At 36.7% G+C, this 22,544-nt stretch overlaps 1 protein-coding gene across 5 annotated transcripts in view; it reads right to left on the bottom strand.

Annotated features, from left to right (window-relative positions):
* Window positions 1-22,544, bottom strand: part of Musk (muscle associated receptor tyrosine kinase) — a 95,690-nt gene that overhangs the window by 19,102 nt on the left and 54,044 nt on the right. For 3 of the 5 annotated variants that reach the window (XM_087183568.1, XM_004848132.3, XM_087183569.1), the window contains 3 exons: window positions 18,211-18,370; window positions 7,614-7,620; window positions 3,374-3,637 (listed from right to left, as the gene is read on the bottom strand). In XM_087183568.1, coding sequence (XP_087039694.1) covers window positions 3,374-3,637; window positions 7,614-7,620; window positions 18,211-18,370 — 431 coding nt within the window. Of the gene's footprint in view, window positions 1-3,373; window positions 3,638-7,613; window positions 7,645-12,567; window positions 12,584-18,205; window positions 18,371-22,544 lie in introns of those variants that run through there. The other 2 variants (XM_087183567.1, XM_087183566.1) reach the window with 2 other exon arrangements.

A 22,544-nucleotide genomic window follows, 5' to 3' on the forward strand; every position in this document is an offset into this window, starting at 1 on the left:
TCTTTTGAAGTTAATTCCAAAACCTTAGTGTCATTGCAATGAAATTTCAAATGCCATTTACATGTTGATTTTTGAGAACACATTTCCAAATTTCACATTTAAAAAATAATTGCATAACAAACAATTCTTAAAAAAATGAAAACCTGTGAACTTCCTGGTAAAAAAATGTAAATAAATTATAAAGACACTGTAACTAAATTCAAACAGTTCTAGTGCAAAAATAAACAAACCATTAGTGAAATAGAATTCAAAGCACAGAAACATGGATCTAAATAAATATTAAGTAAACATCCCTTAGTAGTGACCGGTTAGCTCAGTTTTAGCATTGAAAGTCTCATCTTTCAAACTCCTCAGTCCCCAAAATACAATCCTACAAATACAATTGATTAAAAAATGTTTGCTAATGGACAAAATTTCTATCCACCATTTCCATTTAATAAATGTGACACTTTTGAAATGACAAAGGAAAATGAAGCTCAACAATTAATCTGTTAATAATTTTATGCATTGATCTTTACGAGTAGTTAACTATTACTGGTATCAGTATGAATAAAACATAATTTCTGATATGTCTGAATCTGTGCCATTTAAGGCAAATTGGAAGTATATTCTTAAATAGGGGTCATTTTTGGATGAGATTTTAGTTTGATGCAATGACAATGCTTGGGGAAGTGTGGTGAGCTGAGCAGAATTCTGCAGAAAACAGATGCTAAGAATGAAGGCCATGATGGGAGAACTTGATTGCATGTAGTCCTCCACCGACTCTGACTCCGCTGGGTTTTTTTTTGTTGTTGTTTTTGGTACTCGGGACCTTGCACTTGCGCAGCAGGCGACAAAACCACTGAGCTAAATCCCCGACCCTGAGACTTGGCTGTTTAGAAGTCTAGTTTTACATGTAGTTTTACATGTAGCCATGTAAAGCGCACACTTGAAGTACGATTTGTTAGTGCTGTGATAAAGGCATTATTTCAAATCAAAAGAGAGGATGAAAATTTTGATATGTAGCATGATAACTGGCTAACTCTACAGAGCAGGTTAAGAAGTCGACTTTTGCCGGGAATTTAGCTGAGTGGTTCCAGCGCCTGCCTCGCAAGTGCAAGGTCCCGAGTTCGATACCTCAGAACCAAAAAAAAAAAGAAGAAGTCAACTTTTCCCAAAGTGAAATCATAAGAAAAAATTTATATCACAGTTAGGGCATATGTTTTTAAAGCATAATGATAAAGGCAGAAACTAACAACAAAGACATTGATTTGACTACAAAAAATTTGATAAGTGATATCTCAAAAACAGCCTAATAAATAGTTCTTCCTCTTCTAGAGATATATGCCAAAATGTTTATTGATGAAATAATATTAATAATATTTGTGATTCACTTGAAAATATGTAATCTGGGGATGGCATTGCAGAAGGTTGAATGGGTAGGAATGAAATGAGACTGATCATTAATTGATAATTTTTAAATCTGAGTGACAGCTACATGGGCATTCATGATCTCTATCTATCTATCTATCTATACCTATAATTAATTTTTTTATTTTATTTTTTATTTTTTGGTACCGGGGATCGAACTCTGGTCCTTGTGCTTGTGAGGCAGGAGGCAGAACCACTGAGCTAAATCCCCGGCCCAAAATGCCTATAATTTAAAAATGAAAAAACAGCCAAAAGCAAATTCATTTTTCTTTTGGGAAAAATAATCTGTAAAACCTATAATTAGCAAATAGTTAAGTGATAGTAACCTTATAATTTCATTAGAAATGAATGAGCAAGCTAGTGAAAAAATGGATAAAGGTTATAAACATAAAAATTTTTTTAAAAAACTAAGATGGTCAAGTATACTTAAGATTTTTGTTTCTTTCTTTGTGTTTTTGTATATTCTATTTATCTATACAGTGGAGTCATGTGGTTTTCTAATCTGTCCCCCAAAAGAAATATATTTCTGATCTCATTATTATCCCTCTCAAGCATTTGTCCATAGTGTTGAGCTGATTCACTCAAGTGTCACTGTTTAAGTATGATAACTATTCTAGTGGTCACCACAAATTACATTAGTAGTGCTAAGGACAAGACAGACAGAATCTACTGTCACATTCTTTTGCTAGTTACACTTGTTATGTATTATGTATGTGCTATTTTCTAGCTAAAAGATTTCATTATTGACTAGTACCACAAATATACAAATACGAGAATGCTATAAAGTAGTCCAAGAAACAGAAATCTAAACTAAAAATGTAGCCTTGTCAACAGAGCCATGTGAAACAATCAGTATTTCCTTACTTCCCATTAGACAAAGTTTTACTTCACCTTGCCCACTTTTTCTCATTCTCTTTTTGGCAGTAGCTTCAGGTTTTCCCCTTTCCTCTTTTCCTTTCTAATTCCCTCAATGCCAGAATACCTGGAAACTTTTAGATGTCATGACTCTTCACAATATAATCTTCTCGGGTGAAAAAACAAATTATATTACTCTTACAATGTCGAAAAACTTCAAACTTTGTCGTAAATTCAGAAGAAAACACTCTATGTTAATGACCTTACTATGGTCTTTTTATAGAGTGCCTCCAAATGGTTTCAATTTAAACAGGTCTTGGTTTTATCAAAATAGAGATAGAAATGTGTTGTGTTGGTAGTTTTCACTAAAAAGACAGCTTAGGAGGAAGGACATCTCTCCAGTTGTTAATATATATAAGAGTAGGATTTGTCCTTTCTTCCTCTCAACTCTATTGTGCAGATGAGGAAACTGAAGTGTAGCCAAGGTCATGCACGTCTAGAAAGAAGAACCAACAGTGAGAACTTTGTTGTATTTGGCTCAAAAGCCAGGTTGCTTCTTGTAGTTTTCCTTTATATATGAAGATAATGAAAGCAGAGTTATTTCTATTGAACTCATGAATTTCAATGTTTAAAGAATATGAGTTTTAAAGAAATATGTATTTATAACCCATTCTTCCCTCTCACATGAAGCATGTCAGTACTGAGAGCTTAAGAGAGAATGTACTTAATTTATAATAATATTCTGCTTAACATGTTTTTATTTATTGACAAGTAATGCTGAAAAATCTTGAATTGTATTCTTTATCTTGGCTTACTAATCAAGTCCATGTTAGTTTAGAGTTTCTCTTTTTATTTGATAAGAAGAAGGGATATTCATGAATATGATAATGTGAACAATAACAAGAATTATAGAACATTACCTTCCACGATACTTTCTAGAAATTCAGTCTTTGCAGTATAGTTATTTACACAGTAATAACTTTGTCCTGTTAATTATTTCTCTTTTTAATGAAAGCCAACTTTTGCCTTTATTATCACTTTGGAAAACTTTTCCTGTTTTCAGACAGAACAATGGAAATTTTCCATTTATTGATTTTTGAAGTTTTACCTGCAAATGGGGGTAGGAGTAGGTACTACTCCAGGGCTGCACTCTTGGAAGATGTGGTTGCACAGCAAAGCCTCAGCAGCTGACTGGCAGAATGGGCTCATGGCTTTCAGTTCATTCCAGGCAGTGTGAACCAGTAGCTCCTGGGCCTCCTCAGGATCCGTGTAGGAGGTGTTGAAAAAAACAAGAACATCTTTTGCCAGGACTGCATCACACACCTCCCCTCTGTACTGGGCGCAGTAGCCTTTGTTATCTTTGTGTGGTTTACTGAAAGAAGCAATGGACAATGTTCCCAGTCACATGCTATTTCTTGGCATTCATCTGCCTTTTACAATATTTATTTATTTATTTATTTATTTATTTATTTATTTATTTATTGGTGTTCACTTCTGTATCACAGAAATAGGAGAAAAATCATATCAGCAAATTAGTTGAAATGCTTCATCTGAATAGTGTTTGTTTCTTTCCAGCTGTAATTATATTGTCTGTGGCTACTCTAGAGGACTATTATGAAAACCAAATGTGATAATGGGTGTGGAAAGCAATGGAAACTATCAAGGACTGAATGAATTTGGATATTTTTGTATTTACATTATAAACAGAATTCTACTGCTCTTAGTTAAGTCAGCTTACAGGCATCTTGCAAATAAGCTGATATAAACAAAGATATGGATGTGGAAAACATATTCACTGTGATGGTTAACAAATGATGGAACATGATAGTAATGGCTCTGATCCAAGACGCTTGCAGCTTTGAAAAACATGGTTTGTTTGTTATGATAGTTAAGTATCCAAATTTTGTAGAATATTCACATTTTTGCAACACCTTCTGAACTTGGATTTTTTTCACTCACACATTTTTCCAGAATTCCATTCAAGAAAAAGCCACATAGGGAGGAGAAAGCACAGGATATGGCATTAAAGAGCTTCATATAGCTTAATATGATAGGTTGCAATTAACAAGAGATTTTCTTAATTTTTAAAAGAAAAAAAAGAGGAGCTAAGCTTCAGCTTTACTGTTTTCCTCTCATATGTGTGGAGGAAGTTGCCAGGTCACCAGTGCCCCAAATGCTCTGCTCTGCTCTGTAGAGTGATGTAAGTATTGTCGTGAGCTCAGATTATTGTGTGTTAATGATATATGGGGAAAACTTGTAATATTTATTTCTTATAATAACTGGAAATGACAATTAGGTGATAGAAATTGCTACTGTTAATGTCATACAACAACTTGTTGACTTCACACAATGTTAGAAATTACAGTCATAGCTCATAAAATCACCTGACAAGTGTTTATTGAACAATTATTATGTGTAGGCACTGTGATGGTCTCAATAGGTTCTTATGCCCTTCATCAGATCTATATCACTAACAATGATAGAAAACTCTTAAATTGTGTTCTTATTTAGATTTGTAAAACTGATGGAATTTAGCATCTCATTATCTTTATATAAAAAAGAAGATTAAATACATTGGAATTTGTGAGGAAATGTTAAATTGTTAAAAGATTCTACTTGAATTTGAAAAAATGATACTTTACCAATCAGCATGGGCTAGTCTTCAAAACAAATTTGTTAAAATAAGATACAATGCGTTCAGATATAACAAGAAACTTCTGAGAAACACAGCTATACTTTAAAATAATGTTTTATTAAACAGAATTTTACTTTAACTCTGACTAGCCTTTTTCCAGTTAGTGAGCATGGTTTTTACTATATCAATTCATTCACTGGAGATTTTAAAAATAAAGGTCTTGAATAAGAACAAATAAAACTGCCATGAAAACTTATTTTGGGTAAATGTGAGAAAAAAAAAAAATAGAAAAAGCTCATGACCCAAAAGCTTAGGGAACCAAATCCTTGGTCACCACTCTAAAAAAGTTACAAAAAGCAAAGATGCTTTGGTTTAAGAAACTGGATAGCTATGACCAGAAATAGCTCAAAAAGCTCACAAAATATTCCCACATATTGATTTCTCTCTACTTTAACATGCATGAGCCACATTGTAAAATGCTACCTTCCAGTAGCTATAAAAGAGGCCTCCCTTTGAACACATACCACTGTGTCCAAAGGCATATCTAGGTGGTCAGCCTTGTCCTGTCTGGATTATGGTAACTGCACTACTCTAATGGAACTCCACACTTTGATCCCTCCATCTCTAGTGGAGGCCCACTTAGTAGCTGCGCTCCTTTTTGGGCTGAGCTTCCCTTCCATGCCAACTGCCCTGTATGCTCCTTGAACTCTCCCAGGAAAAGGGAGCCCCATTTCCCATCTCCTAAGAAAACTGGAAATGTTCTTATTCTTTTATGCCTAGTGACTTTGTATGTGGTCCATTCCCTAAGACAGGGGTCAGCAAATGGAGCTTGTAAGACAATTAGCTTATAAAAATTCTTAGCAAAATTTTCAGAGTAAAAAAGAGCTAATAATTTTTGATACCATGTTAAAACACTGGAATATGATCAGTTATGACAAATCACTATCACAGATTCTTAAAACTAGTTTATTTTCACTTAATATATGTCATGATTGTCACTGGTTTTATACATATATATATATAATTTCTTTTATATATAGTATTTCTTCAGTTAGTTTTTATTTTATCTTTATAATTAACAGAAATTATGTATGTTAATAATATATTACATGATATTTTAAATATGCATACAATGTGAAAGAGCTAATTTGAGCTAACATTCATTATCTCTTAGGATTCATAATAAAAATTCCCAACTTCAAAATTGCAAAATTTATAGCAATTTTCTCTCTATCAGCACAGTTTGAAAGTACTTGTGTTATCACAAGTGAATAATAGTACAGCATTGTTCTTTAATTGGGATTTATTTAGCTAGTCATTACTAGCTAACTTTAAACTGTTCTGTTTGAGTTTACTTGCATGTGCTTGACCTGTGTCTATCCTTTAAGTCCTTAGAGTTTGGACATGTTTCCATTAATATGTTGTCCTGTAATTCATCTTTGTATATGTGAGTCCCCTAGTAAAATAATAAATTCCTCAGAGGAGGAAAGATGTATATTTGGTTTTGTTTCTCCATTTCCAGTATAGTACAGATTTAAAATGGATAGAGAGGGAGGTATGCTAGAGGGCATGTGAATGAAAGTTGGCATTTCTTCATTGAAATGCCCTACATTTTAATTTAACTTTTACCATGCTTGTACTATATATCCCCTTAGCATACATGTGGCTTCACTGTGGCATTGTTAAGTCAGCGCTCAGATTATTAGAACTATCATAATCACATAATAAATTACTATTCATTGAGTAAACAAAGGAACGAAACATGTGAATTGCAACAAGATTTAGAAAAAAATCACATTATGTTATGCAATAAATTATTTTGTTCCATGCAATTCGAATAAATCAGTGGGTTCTAGCTGCTGCTCAGATACTATGCTACCTGGGTAAGACAAGTGATTACAAATTTGAGTTTCTGAGTCTATCTACCTGAACTCAGATGGAGGCTTTGCAGTTTGCTACCCCTGTGATCTGAGCAACTCCTGGTGCATCTGCTTCCTTATATGAAAAAATGGAGAGAGTAATAAATAGTTCTCCCATGAAACCACTGAAATGTCAAAATGAAAAAAAGTAATGATCATAAATGTGCCACAAAACTTAGCTGCAACTGTTATTATTACTATTATTAATCACAATTAATTGTTGTTACTACTGTGATTACTATCATAAATCATTCTGTATTTCAGTTTTATTCATTTATAAAATTAGATGGAAAAAGTTACCATACTTCATATAGTTTTTAATAAAAGTAAATTTTTATACATAGTGCATAAAACATTGTAAGTTGCAAAGTGTTATATTATTCTTTCCTATCTCTTAGAAAAAGCTAAAGAAAAGTTTTAGAATCAATCCTGGGATCCATTGCCAGCTACATCATTTACTAGTAACACATGAATCCAAAGAAATGCCCTTAGCTTCTTTTCTGAAAAGAGATAACCATGGACCCTATTTCATAGAAATATCTTGGGGGTACATTTAAATAATATAGGCAAATCTCTTAGCACAATGCCTGATACATAGTAAATATTCAATAATTGTTAGCTATCATCATCATAATCTTTTAAGAGGATTTAAAGGCTTAGAAATTAAAAATTTTAAAAAAATGTTACCGTGCTCAGCAAATACCAGTTAATGGCCAGTGAAATAAAACACACACACACACACACACACGCATGCATGCACACACAAGAAAACATTGATATAAAAAGTTTCTTACCTCCATTCTATTAACAGGAAAGGAAGTTCCAGTAGGAAATCAAATTTAAAAGGGGAGGAAAAAAGGAAGTTAGTATATTTTCATTTTATGATTTGGAAGAGTTTGATACTACCCATCTCTAATTTTCTATAAAGTTCTCTGTTTCTGGGGGGATGCTAGATACTACATTCACAGGCAGATTTGGAGAAGGAGATTAAGAAAATATTTTCCCCAAGAACTATATTATTTTCAAACATTGGCAGCCTTGGGCAGCAGTAGCCAAGGCAGAGTCTGGGTTCAGAATTTCCCTCCATTAGCCACCAGGGGACTTTGCTTTAAGACACCAGGATATGGTGGTTAAGAGACAAGACACAAGATGGGAATAGGTGGAGGAAAGGGTAGAAAACTGTTATCCTGATACACCAGGCTGGCTTCATGGGCATATGACCAGGGCAGTCAGTCACCCAGTGTCCTGTGCTCAAAGGGTCCAGTGCTTACTGTCACTGTACTGAAATACTATTTTTTTTTAACATATTCATTTTGCAGAGGGCCCTGTGAAGTACATAGCAGCCATACCTACAGAGCTAAGGGCTCAAGGTTTCAAGCACACTATGCCTTTCCTCTGGTGAGTTATGTGACTCTTAGCAGGAGAGGCTGACTCAGACTCTCCCACAGCATGAGAGCCTTTGGAAGGGTTTGTGTCCATCAACATTTCTGAATTATTCCATCTTCTTTTAGTAAAGGAAATTTAACTTTTTTTTTTTGTACCAGGGATCAAACTCAGAACCTTATGCTTTCCAAGTAGGCACGGTGTCATTGAGCTAAATCCCTGGCCCAAGAAACTTAAGATTTCATCTTCTTTACCAACTCCTTTATGATATTGTGCCCCAAACTCCCACTATAAAAGTAAAAAGTAGACCATACTCAGAGGCTTTATCTAAAGCCAATTTGCTGTATTAGAAGTTCTCTGACTGATGAGATCTAACTCCTTTTGAAGGTTTTGGATTCATTTTGGTGTTACTCTTTTGGCATTTTTAAGGATTTAAAATGAATTTCTCAGAGAAGGCAGAGGTATTCAAATACAATGAGTTTGTCTTTCTGATCTTGCCTTTTATATTTTCAGGGACTGGTGACTATAGGCTTTTGTAAGCTTGGAGTCTATGACTTTTTATGGATAAATGACTTAAAAGTTGTTTTCTTATAAAACTGTAAAGAAATAGACATTTTTGGCAAGTTGAGTAAAGAGTCCTGCAAAATTAAATAAAATAGAAAAGACAATGGTCTATAATAATCTTAACTTCATAATTTGTGATAAAATAATAGCAATATGAAAATCAATCAGAACTACTCAGACATATCATCTGAAAAATGTTTAATTTTAACTCTGAATTTTAAATATTAGATACAGTAGCTAAGGTAACAAATTAGGTAAACTGATTTCGGGTAAATTAATCAATTATAATGATACAGTATTCATCCCATAAAAATACTGGTATTTACCTGGGTGTGGTGGCATATGCCTTTAATCTCAGCACTCTGGGAGGCTGAGGTAGGAGGATCACAAGACTGAGCCCAGCCTGGGTTACTTAGCAAGACCCTGTCTCAAAATTTAAAAATTGTTTTAAAGGGCTCTGGGGATGAAACTCAGGGCAAAGGCCCTGAGTTCAGTCACCACTGCTATGAAAGAAAAAACTGATATTTTTATTCCAGCCATTCACAGTATGGGTCCCTTTATAATAATTTGAATTTGAATTTTTTTTTTTACTTGTTGTTGGCATACTTCCAATATCTAAGGTAAATGCTTATAGGAAATATGTGAACACACGCATGAACACATACACTTACACACAACTGGACATTTTTCCTTGGAATGTCCAGAAGGGCATGGTTACACCATCCTTTGTTTCATCTATTAGGCCCTATACCCAGGCAAATAGCTGTGGTTCTCAGCCTTCAAATGAAGGTGGAAAGCATTCCAGTTAAAATAGGCAGAAAGAAATCATTTCTCTAGGTCATCTCATCCTTGAATAATTTCTGTGCATATAATTATAAAATATCTAATGGAGTTCTTTTCAACTGTCTAAAAATTAGAGACTAGCACCCAAAGCCAACGAAAGGGTTTAAGAGTTTTTTTTTTTTTTTAAATAGCATTACTTTCTAAAAAGAACCATAATCATTCAGGTCCAAGGGCAGAGAAAGAGGGTCCAGCAATAGGGCCCACCCCCATAATTTAGACAGCAGAGATTTGTGAGTTTACTGTTAATCCAGCGTGTACTATAAGAGGGTTGCTGGGTTGCCAAGCCCACTGGCCACCAGACAAAAGAACCCCAGTAGGTAGAAACTGTCGGCTGCCCCATTAAAGATTGACGTTGAGAGTTGGGGATTACGTGGAATCTCCCACATCAGGATATTGTGTAATATGGGATCCTGTGTGGAAAGATTCTCAGAAGGACTCATATGTTCCATGTCAGTTGTTGGATACTTGCAGCACAGAGGCATTGATAGCCCATAAAAGCATTAAAATCCTGGATCAGGGTATTGTGTGATATGGAAACTTACATGAAAAGATTCTCCAAGGAACTTAAATGTCCCATGTCAGTCATCAGATACTTGCAGCACAGAGGCATTGATAACCTGCAAAAGCATTAAAATCCTAGTCCCTGTGCCTGCTGGGTTTTAATACAGGCTCCTCTATTTATTAGCTGTTTGAGTTGGACATCTCCCTGACCTTCAGTTTCCTGGTCTATAAAATGGAGATAATGTAAGCATCCATATCATCAAGTTGTGGGATGAAATGAATTTATATGTAGGCACCCTGAACAAAGATTGAGATCAAGGGCTGGGGATTATGTGGAATTTCCTACATCAGAGTATTGTGTGATATGGAAGCCTCTATGGAAGGATTCTCAGAAAAACTCATATGTTCCATGTCTTTTGTCAGATACTTGCAATACAGAAGCATTGATAACTCATGAAAGCCTTAAAATCCTGAATCAGAGTGTTGTGTGATATGGAAGAAAGTAATGTACTTTATAATTGTTAGCACTATCATTATCATTCAGAGAAGCAAGAGCAGCCAATAGAGAAAGGATTAAAATATGTCCGATTCAGGAAAAGACATTTACCCCCTTCCCTGTAAATCCTCTTCTGGGAATGGCAGAGAAACTTGAGAAGCAGAGGGAGGGGAGGGTGCGAAACAGCAGGAGCTCAGGTCTCATTTACTCTCCAAGTTCCTGGGTGAGATCGGCTGGCGGCTGGCAGTGAACAGAGTGAAGCAGATGACATTTAAATTGGCTAAGAGAGTAGAGTTTTCAATGAGGTTGGATTGGGGTTTTTGATCTCTAAACATTACCTGAGAATTATGGAATCTACAAAAAAGCTTGTGATGGATTTAATCCCTGAGGGAAGAGAAGATTCTAGAAAGCATAATCCCTCAGTCCCTCGATAGTTGGAGAAAGATAACACCATTTTCTCTGTGTATTTGTCAAGTTTACATTGTTCGATATGCTAGTTACATATGTAATCTTGGATCTTTACTACTTCTTTGGTTTCTGCTGAATTTATGAGTCATTCAAAGCTGTCCTGCAATTCATGATGAACTTTTAAAAAACGCTTTTAATAGAGATCACAGTTTTAGCCAGTAGTGAGCTACAAAATTTAGCTCTTCCCCATATGAGTTGCTTAGCTTGGGACAGAAGCCCACATACTTTTAGCCCTGAGAAAAGCCGGATTGCTTTGTGATACATCCTGTACTGCACTCAGAAATAAGAACCAACAGGCTAGTATGTGAGGATAAAGGAAATGTCAAAATATACACAAAAGTTTCAGGACTGTAACCACCAGAAGAATCAGCAAATAGCTAAATCAGTATCACAGATTTAACACCTGTTCTCATGGTGGAAAAAAAAACACCTATCAGGTTCCCTCTTTTGTTGAAATAGGCAGGTTGGTCTATAGGACTCTCATTTTGATCATCTTATAGATGTTACTAGTGCTGTCCACAAATTTTAAATCAGAGTTAGCATTCAAATTTTACTGAATTGGGGGAGAGACCTGCAAAGAATCTTTAACAACCAATGAAAATTTTCAAAGGATGTGAAAGAGAATGGACAGAGGTCTACATCACTGTGGAGCTCTGGGTAAACTGGCACCTACCTGCTCCAAATCTCATGACAATTCTGCCCCTGTACCAATACAGCAGATAGAAGGGAACCTCAGGAAATGCTTTTGGGAAAGAATGGCATGTGATTTGGAGGAGTAAAGGCAGATTCTAACAACAGCTGAGCAGAGAGACTCCTTGAAACACAAGGAAGGTAAGGTTATATAAATGAAAAAGCCCTCATTGTAAAATGCAAAAGGAGGATTCAACATCATGTAGATGAACAAATGCTGGAGAGAATCTAGACATAGCCCCTGGGAAGAAGTTAGCTGCTGACAAATGAGCATAGAGAAATTAAGTTAATCTAAGGGTGACAGGGAGTTTCTAGACTATTGAGAGAATCAGGAGGTGCCGTCATTCATTGGGCTTGCATGTGTTTCTTACTTTTTCTTTTCTTTCTCCTTTTTTCCCCCTTTTCCATGAGGGGATGGGGAAGGAATCAAAGAACCTTGAAGTTATAAACAAATGATTTTTCCTCAAAACTAGGTTTTTTAAAAATTCCAAAAATTTTGACAGTCATCAATATATGTAGTATCTTTTAAATTATCTGGTAAATTCAGTAAAGCTTTGGCCCTCTTCTGAAACATACATCTATTCTATTAGAAGAAAGCTGTCTGGTTATAAAAAAAATGCTTACCTTTTGTCCCTAACTGCAGAACATCTGGTAGCAATTAAGTGAGGCTACTTAATGGCTGTTACTCATTTATTCCTTCCCGTTTTATTAAAATAAAAAACAAAACATTTTTAATCAATTTAAACCAGATAAATCCACCATGAAATGCCAGGGCATGGTGTCTGTTTTATTAATAAGAACATTCTCTACCCATGGTGGGTAGAGAAGTAGAAAAGTAGAGTAAGCACTCAGTGGTTAAGGGATTGTGTGTGTCCCTTCTAGATCACCACACACTTGAAAATGATCTCCAACACTGGAGGGAAATGGCAGTGTGACTATCAGCCATGAGAAAGAGCATGTGACATGGCAGCCCATTCAATCATCTCTATCGATTATACTATAGAATTCAAAGTTCTGTTTTTTTCTGTAATAATGCGAAAAAACCTTTTTTTTTTGAAATGTGGCAAAGAAAACTACGTGCCTCATTTTGTTGACCAATAATGAATATTAAGGTCATTAAGAAAATCAGGGGATGCTGTCATTCACATTGGGAGACTTCAGTGCTACCATACTAGGTTTTTCGCTACTGCCCATTTTTGGTGATGCCACATATATTCATTTGAGTTTCAAATTGAGACCAGAAGTCCCAGATCCTGTGGTTAGTTAAAGAAGGAATATTACAGGCAGTGGAGACTTTGATAAATGGGGAAGGGCTACTCTTAGAGGAAGGATGTGACCACAGATTCATACTTGTACCTGATAGAGAACTTTATTAATCCCATTGAAAATAGGAAACTAACATCGATGTCACTGTCCTGAATCCCTGAGTCTATTTCAGTGGTTCCTGGCTTCTCTAGGACAATGCTTATTACAGGGATCACGGGCTGTCCTGCTGGTCTATCTATCGGCTGAGGGTTCTCAACACAAAGAGAAGCCAAATGGCCAAAAAACCAGCCTCCTGATGAGTTGAAATGGCAACTTGAGCCCCTGGGGTTGTGACTGGAAGGGAAATTCAACTTCTTCATTTGTAGGGAGAGTTTCCAAGAGTTTTTCTGACTCCTTTTGATGACCAACAACAAATGTAAATGACTCAGAAAGAAGTATATCACATTTCTCAAACAATACCTAGGGATTTGACAGACACATGAAAGTGGTTTGGGCTAATCTTGATTTTCTGTTGTCCTTTAAACCCTAATAAATATCATTAGACATAATCCTAAGCACTAGACTAGCTCTTTCTAATATCCAGTTTTCCTGCTGGGTTGAGTAAATACACAGATAGGGTAAAATCTTCCAAGTGAAACACAGGCTGTGGCAGAGGAGGTTGTTGATTACAGAACACAAGGGAAACATGGATCTGGCTGGAATGAGAGATGGCAGAGTCTGGGGCAGGAAGCATTGCCAGAACGGTGAGAGGAGGCATCATGTCTGATTGAAGCCCTGGACCTCTGGGCTAGTCCCACTGGAGGTCACAGGAGAGAGAGTTAAAAGCAGAAATGGGGAAAGCATATGCCATACCAAAGCTCTGGGAGATCATGGAGAATAAGACCATGATTGTTTAAAATGCTTGTTTCCTTTTTAGTAAGACTGGCCTCACTTCTCTGAAATGTTGGTCTTAGAAATACCCCAGAGTCGGGAGGTAGTATCCTCGGGGGTGCTTTCCTGAGACATTAAAGAGATCTGACAAGAATAGGTCAAAGAGAGGAGGAGAGAATGGCAGATGTCTCATGTAGTTCAGAGGTCTTATTTGATTGCACATAAGATACCCTCAGATCTGCTTGGGGGAATTTTGGGAAAGGCAGGGTGTGAGATCCCTTAAGAGTCAGTGACACCCAATCAGAAAGACAAATGAGGGACTGAACAAAGAAGTTTTGGAGATTCTTATGAAAGAAGGCAGGGAATAACACTAAATATGTAGCAACTTTCCAATTCATAAACATGTTTCTGATTTATCATATATTCTTGTAGATCTTCTAAGTTTTCTTTTCCAGGTTTCATCTAAACTCCTACTTCCTTACTTGATCCCCAACACTGCAATACTATGATTCTACATGTGGACAGATTGAGGTGTTGTTTATGCAGTTCAAAAGAGGGCAGGATTCCAGGTCTTAATTTTAGAATTCATGCTGCATGCTTTACTCAAGTTCTTTGATGACCCTTTAGCAACTAGTATAAATATACCCCTGTCCAGGGTGGTTTCTAGTCTCACTTTTAGGTCCCAGTTTTCCCCTCACTCTAAAATTGACCTCCATACTATACTGTTGGCAGGCCTATTGACTAGTCAAATCATTACTGGTTCCAGTCTACATGGCCATTGTCCCCACTGAGGTGACCGCTCTTCATCTGCATTCAGCTCTGCTGCTTAGCAGTTTATAAATCCTCTGCTGCTCATGTCAACCTATGCACTACTGCCACTATTCCTTCCCCCATGTGATTTCTACTGTTATTTTTCCCATGCTGATGTTACTGATTGGTCTCATCCTTCACCCCAGGACATTGTCTTCTTATGCTGCCAATCTCATACTTTACAGCTCTTTCCACCACCCAAAGATTCCATTGTGTTTTCAGGATTACAGAGTTCCCTTTTGGTGTATTGCATTTAATGGAGTTGGACAGTTTCTCATTTGGACTAGGACAGGGTGCAGAGATGAGGTTGCTGTATGTACTATCATGGCAATCATGCTCTTAGTCTTAAAGTTCATACCCACAGGATAAATATACCTTTGTGAGGAGTAGCCATAACCATTTTATGAGGTTCTCTTCCTTCTTGGTCATAGCACTACCTCCTCAACTATCTTTGTACTTATGATGAATATGTTCTAAAGGTTACCACACTAAAGGAGAATCCCTGATCAATCCTTGCACTTTGGTATGTTGTGGAAAGGAGGGAGGTAGAGGGATGACAAATTTGGATGTATGATTTACAGAATTCTTTTTCAGGACTGAAGTCTTAGAATAGACATATTCATTAATTAAGGAAAAAACAAAGAAGAAGAAATTTTAAAATTGCTTATTTGAAATACTAAAAGGAAAACACCACTAGGGATCCTGTGCCCTGACATCCCATGGTTACATTAGTGTAAACATGATAGCATGACATGGTTGGGTAGACAGCAGAATTCAATGAACAAGTTTGCTCTTTTTCTTTGATTTCCTGTACTTTGAAAGGAATGTAGAAGGTTCTTTAGGCCCCAAGAGGAATAAGTAGAGAGCTGAATCTTAATTCAGCAGGCCTGCACTAGAGCCAAAGTAGGAACAGACAGGGTGACCTTGCAGCTAAAGTTGTAGAGTGGACTCTAGACAGAGGCTTGTTGACAGATTTGGCTGAGATGCAGAGGACTATGCTGCTCCAGAAGAGACCTGAAGGGTCTGAGTCAGTCAAAGAGGCCCATTTGGGTCCCACTAAGCCAAGAGATGAAATCATAAGCTCCCCAGCTGCAGACTTCACTAGGACCAGGGGAATTCAGCGGACACTATTGCATCAATACAAGTGCTATTCTCCCTGCCATCTAGGGGGAGAGATGGAAGGAGGAGGGGAACAAGAGCTCTGGCATGGGGTTATCTATGAAAAAAGGAAAAATTACTGGAAATGAGATTTTTATTGATTTTTTTCCTCTGTTCAGTGGAGGTGAAGGTTAAACTAAATCAGATAAGTTTATGTGCTACTACTTGAGTACTCACATGTAAATGTGCTCCTTCTCCTTCCCATATATGAATATATGTGTATAAGATATATTTAGAAATTTACACAGACTAATTTAATAGTTTTCGATACAACAAAGCAAAGATGTTGAGACTAGATTAATTCCAGGTAATTGAAAGACATCAGAAATTTTGAGTATTTTATTACCTCTTGGGTTTTTTCACATTCTTATATTTTGTTTCATTTGTACATTAGTGTTTGTTATACACACCTAGCTCAAAATCTCAAACACATTTTTTTCTACCCCACTGTGACATTCAAGAACTTACAAATCCTAGGGCCGGGGATTTAGCTCAGTGGTTTCACTGCCTGCTACACAAGTGCAAAGACTGGAGTTCAATCCCCAGTACCAAAAAAAAAAATGTATTTATGGGCCGGGGATTTAGCCCAGTGGTTCCGTTGCCTGCCTCACAAGTACAAGGATCTGAGTTCGATCCCCGGTACCAAAAGAAAAAAAAGAAAAGAAAAAAAAAAGAACTTACAAGTCTTATTTCTATTCTTATAGGTCCCATGTATATCTCCTCTTCTCTCTGTACAAATCACTGCTGCTGTGCAGAGCATCATCCTGGCAGAGTCTCCTAACTTCTTGCCATGCCTTCTGTCACCTTTTAATTTGCTAAAGGATATATCTGACTTGTTTCCTCTAATAATTACATTATTCTCATTGATGGAAGAAAAATACATTCAACCTACCCAGCTCTTTTTAAGCTGGCCAGAGCCCACATTTCAAACCTAACCCCCCACTTTGTACCCCATTTCAGTCTCCACTGTGCTCTAGCCAACAGACTTGCTGCCTTCTGGACACACTTCAACCTATGTATTTTATAACCACATTCTGTTCAAATGGTACCTCTCTCAATGATTCTCTTAAACTCCCCTCTCTTCTGTGCTGTTGTACTCTGTCTATATTTCTGCAACACAACATAGTCTGTGCCATGATGTATGTGGCAAACCTCTCTTCTATAGTGAGAGTCCCTGAAAAGAAGGACCCATTTATTAATTAACCCATTTTGCATTCCTTATTCTACCCAATACAATGACCCACATCCAGTACAGTGGATAAGCATGCATGTGAAAGTACTTTATAAACAGCAAAGTTCTGTATAAATAGCAATTATTCTATCATTGTTTGTTTAGTTTACTTTTAGGAGTCTTGTCATTCTCTGGAAGAAATGATTTCCCATGACTGATATGGTGTCTGAAGACACTGCAAACCAGATACATCCCTGGAGGAGATGGTAGAGGGAATCTTAGCTTTGGAGTCTGCTCTTTCTTTCCTGGGCATGCCCCACAGGCCAACCTTGTCCAGGGATCCATGTATATTTCTCTATTCATTTCATATCAAAAATCACTAACAGAATTGGGAAGTTCTCCATCAGGGAAGATCAAAGAAGGGGCATTGTAATAAGAAACAGGCTCTGGGGAGCTGGCCCTGGGCACAGGTTCTACCAGTACTTTTCTTACACATCAGGCCAAGCACTTCTTTGATGATTCTTGGATTGCTGGCCTGCTATGAATATAACGAGCCTGGTATTTCCTGATACAGGGATCATTTCCATCTCTAGGAATTCCATAAATGTTCTCAGAGGCCTGTGGGACATTTAAAATTTAAAAATAAACCTTTATAATGTAACATAAATATCCTAGAAATTCATTTGTCAGCCTTTTTTTCTTGAAAATACCTGTAAGTCCTGTTGTCATTTGCATAAAACAAAACCCACAAAAATCATGCTCACAGGTAAAAATTTCGTCAAGAAACAGCCATGCAGAAATTGGCTCAATCATGTTAGGTATTTGCTGACTTATTATTTGAAAGCCTTGGAAAGTTTAGCTAACTCAGTGTGAGGAAAAAAGAAAAGAGGAGGAGAGAGGAAAGGAAAAGAAAATAAAAGGAAGAAAAAGAAGGAAGGAGGAAAGAAATGGAGGGAGAAAAGAAAAGTGAGGGAAAAGGGAGGAGTGAACTTTGATACAACAAATCTGCCAGCATCCTTATCTAATTCATCTCTGAGGTGTCTCCATGGAAGAGGAAATAGTCCAAAGTAGACGAGAATAAAAAACGAAAGATTTTTCCCTAATGCCAGATGTTGTGGAATAGAACAATTCTCCCCTCTCAGAGCAATGCAAGCATGCAGGCCCATCATACCTGCTATGCTGATGGTGGCTGCTGCCTTTGCAGTGCTATATTTCTGTCCATGCTCATTGGTAGCTATGCAGGTATAGAGTCCTGGCTTGGTGATAAACAGCTGCAATCTTGAATCAATCACTCGATCTTTCACACTCTCTTGAATGGACCCAGAAGAAACCTTTTAGAGTAGGGAGAAATTTAAAAAATGGAACTAGGTCAAAGATTTCCTAATATACTACATATGTAGACTAGAAGGAAAAAGTATTAGTTTTATGACCAAAAGACGTGTAGTAGATTGCAAAAGTAGCCAAACAATTTCCATCCCTATTTCCATGTTTTTACAATGTGACTTTGTAGGTATTCCCTTAAGTGGTAATGTCTTTCTTCACACCTTGAATCTAGATCAGCTCGTGATGTGTTTTGGAATGCTGAGCAGTGACTTGCAAAGTTTTTGCACACTGTGGCTTGCTCTTTTTTGGAACCTGTGGCCTTCCATGAATGAGCCAGAGCTAGCCTGCTAAAGGATAAAATACACATGGGCCATTTATCCCCACTGCTTCCAGTGGGAGCCAACAACAGCCAACAAACATGGAAGTAAGGCTATTCTGGACCACCCAGCACCCAGTGGAGTTGTTGATCATAGGAGCCAAGCCAGCCAACATCAGGTAATCTTGACCCCATCAGGAAAACTGTGCAGTTGATGCATGGTCTTATAGCCACTAATAAACAATCACTGTTTTAATCCACTAAATGTGGGGGTGCTTTGTGATATAGCAACAGATAACTAATGCAAAGTATGAAAGAGATCCTGTGTGTATCTTCCAAGATGTTTCCTCTATAGCATGAAGATAGGGCTGTCAAGTCTGAGGGGTTATAGTCTTCCAGACTTATTTTTATAACGTTTGATCATTGCTTTAGAACTGCATATCAGATAGATAGATGGCTATCAAAAAAAATGATTGTGAAGTCAACTCTATTTCTGAGTCATGACATAAATGATTCTGAACTACTTGAACCAGAAAGTCAAATGTCCCTGAAGAGCTAGAATATCAACATTATATTAGTATAGAATTGGACAGGTTAATTTAGATAAGTGCTTATTCATTAGTCAGCCAGTGTGTCTAACTCCATGGTAAAGACTCTGCCCAACATGTTCTATTAGGATGCAGAGTTAGAATTTGTGTCCTAGTTGGTCTGACAACAAAGACTGTGCTTTTAATTATTGTGTGCCCTGGTCATCCCCTGTCCTAGAAGAGAACGAATGAGGAATCATTAGAAAACAAAAACAAGCTGGGTGCAGTGGCTAACACCTGCAGTCCCAGCTACATGGGAGGCTGAGACAAGAGGATCCCAAGTTCAAGCTCAGCCTGGCAACTTAGAACTTGTCTCAAAATAAAATGAAATTATATTTAAAAAGGGCTATGTATGTAACTCGGTGCTTGACTAGCAAATATCAAGGCCCTTGGCTTAATCCTCAGCATTGCAAAATAAAAGACAATAGATAAATAAAAAGAAGAAAGAAAATAAGAAAAGCAACAATATGTTCCCATGCTATAACATACTGCTCCACCAGAGGTCCAAAGTAACAAGATCAACTGACCATTGACTGAACTCTCTGAAACCATGGAAAGATTTCCTCCTATAAATCTGATTTTCACAAGTATTTTGTCACAGAAACAAACATCTGATTTAATAGAATAACCTTAACAAATCAACCAGCTATGAACAAGGTAAATACCTGACAAATGTCACTAAGGAGATAGCATTTAAAATGATAGTTCTTCCTTCACTGTTTTCTTGAGCACTGTACCATTTTAAGTGATTGTTCTTTCATTATAACTATTTAAATGAGGAAAAATGATGGCAGTTTGAGAGAAATTTGAGTGAATGACAATTAAGGAATTGGCCCAGGATGTGCCTCAACCTCATTTTGGAGGTGCAGAGCGGGGGACCGTAGTGGCCGAGTTTGACTGCCTTGAATCTTGAAAAAAAGATTCTTCTGTTCCAGTAATAAGGAACAAAGCCAAGAAAGAGGAATTTGGAGAAAGTGTTTTTACTATTTTCCACAAGAAGATTTGCACAGGCTAGCAAGGGGAAGAAAAGCACTAATGTATACCAGCTTTCCTTCTAGCTGCAAGTGGTTGAGTATCCCTGGCACCAGGTCTATTCTGTAGCAATTAGGCAGTGGAAGTTTGTCCAATTTCTTTCTTTACCTTTTTATTCTCTACCCTCACTACTGGTCTCAGTACCTATGGTAGAATCAGTTAAATCCCCATGTGTTAGTTTATCTTAACTAGAAAAACTATCCAGGTAAAATCAAGTATGGTGGTATTTTCTCCAGATAAGCAGCCTGGTCTCTACAGGAAAGTGACAAGACAGAAAAATATCATTGAGTGTTATAAACTGAGTAGTAGGCAATTCCAACTGAATTCATCATTATTACTTTTATCAGAAGTTTTATATGTTATGGGTATCCAAATTAGATTTTAAAAATTGAACAACTTGAAATCTAATTTTATACTTTAACTGACTTTTAACAAAACAGCAATGAGGAAAAAAAGCTAAAGACTGCAAGCCTTTATGTTATTTTGTATTTTGTGTGTTGTTTATAAAGATAATCTCATTCCAGTTTACATAAGTGAAATCTGTAAGGTAGCTGTTTTCTTCCTTTGCAAAACTGGTTCTCTCCTTCAAGAAGTAGGGCTATGCAATATCTTGGAAGAAACTTAGAAACAAATATTGCCCTCAAGGTTGCCGAAACTTCCACTATTTTCATGTTCACACTTCAGAAAGTCATTTTTAAATCCCTCTTCAAGGTCACTGAAAACATTCTTTGTAGGAAAGAGAAGCAATTTTTAAGCTTCCTGACCTCTCTTCTCCTGGACTTCATCCAGGTGTTGAAATAGTTCAGTGAAGAGACCAGCAAGTTACAGGGCTCACTGCTCCATTATGATGTGACTTCTAAATGCTTCTCCTCTTGTGTCCAGAGGCCTTGCCTGCTTCATTGGTGACTCATGCACAGCAGGCCTTGTTAGTCATAGTTTGAATTTGTTTTTCTTTCTTCATGGATCACCCTGACCAACAGTGTAGTATTTTTGAAGATCTAAAAATAAAAACAACCCTCTGCCCTCCATTTGAATCCTTTTGCCCCCCCCCCCCCGGTTTAAAAGATCAAAAGGATGAATCCAGATTATTACTGTGAGCTCTTACCAAGGTATGGCTAAGAAATAGAGTACTGTTGGCCATTCATGTCCATGAATTCCGTATCTGTGGATTTAACCAACTATGGATTAAAAGTATTTTTAAAAATTATTTTTGTATTGAACATGTACAGACCCTTTTTGTTATTATTCCCCAAACAATACAGTTTAATATTTATTTACACAAAATTTATATTGTATTAGGTATTACAAGTAGTCTAGGGATGATTTGAAGTATACAGGAGGGTGTACATATGTTACATGCAAGTACCACATCATTTTATGGAAAGGACTTGAGCATCCAAGGATGCTGTTATCCATGAGGGTCCTAGAAACAATCTCCATAGTTACTGAGGGTTACTACACTTAATTGAAGTGACTATATTGGATATTTACATCAAGTACATTGTTTTCTCCAAGTTACTCACAAATACTGACCAGGAGGAGCCAGATAAATAGCTCTCTGCTCTCAGACACAGTGTGCTATCTTTAAGCAATAGTGCTGGCTTTTAAGTTGATGGATATGTTAATTTATTTAACTGTAGTAATCATTTCACTGTGTAATGTATATCAAAACATCATGTTGTATACCTTAGATCTATATAGTAAAAAATAATAAAATAAAAATTTTAAAAAGAGACTGTAAAATAAGTTCTCTCAAATAGCTACACTAATTAACACCTGCGATACTATGTGTAAAGCATCTTTGAAGGTGGTAAAGGAGTACAGACCTGTGGGATATTTTTTATTATCATTAATACATTAACAACACTCTCTTGAGAGAATCTGCCTACAGCTATGGATAACCTGGTAACTTCTTGATTTGACCTTAGTACAGGCAGAACTCTGAACGGTATTTTGGCTTCAGTGTTGCTGCCTTGCAAACAGCTCCAAGTGGCTGAGAACATTTTGTGAAACTGCTAGGAAGAGGCCCCATAGAATCCACCTTCAAAGAACTATAATAATGTCTGTCCATGCATCATACATAAAGGGATGATAGGGAGATATTTCCATGTTGTTTCTAATATACATCACCAAAAGTATTGGTCTCTTTCAAACTGGGTGCTAAATTGTTCTATATAAGACTTGTTATATGTAAAATAGTGCCTTTTAAAAATCTGCATAAAATATAGATAAGCCTCCCTGTAAGAA

The sequence above is a fragment of the Heterocephalus glaber genome, unplaced genomic scaffold (assembly GCF_053883595.1).
Source record: "Heterocephalus glaber isolate CG9 unplaced genomic scaffold, H.glaber_assembly_v1.0 deba00001481, whole genome shotgun sequence".
Taxonomy (NCBI): Eukaryota; Metazoa; Chordata; class Mammalia; order Rodentia; family Bathyergidae; genus Heterocephalus; species Heterocephalus glaber.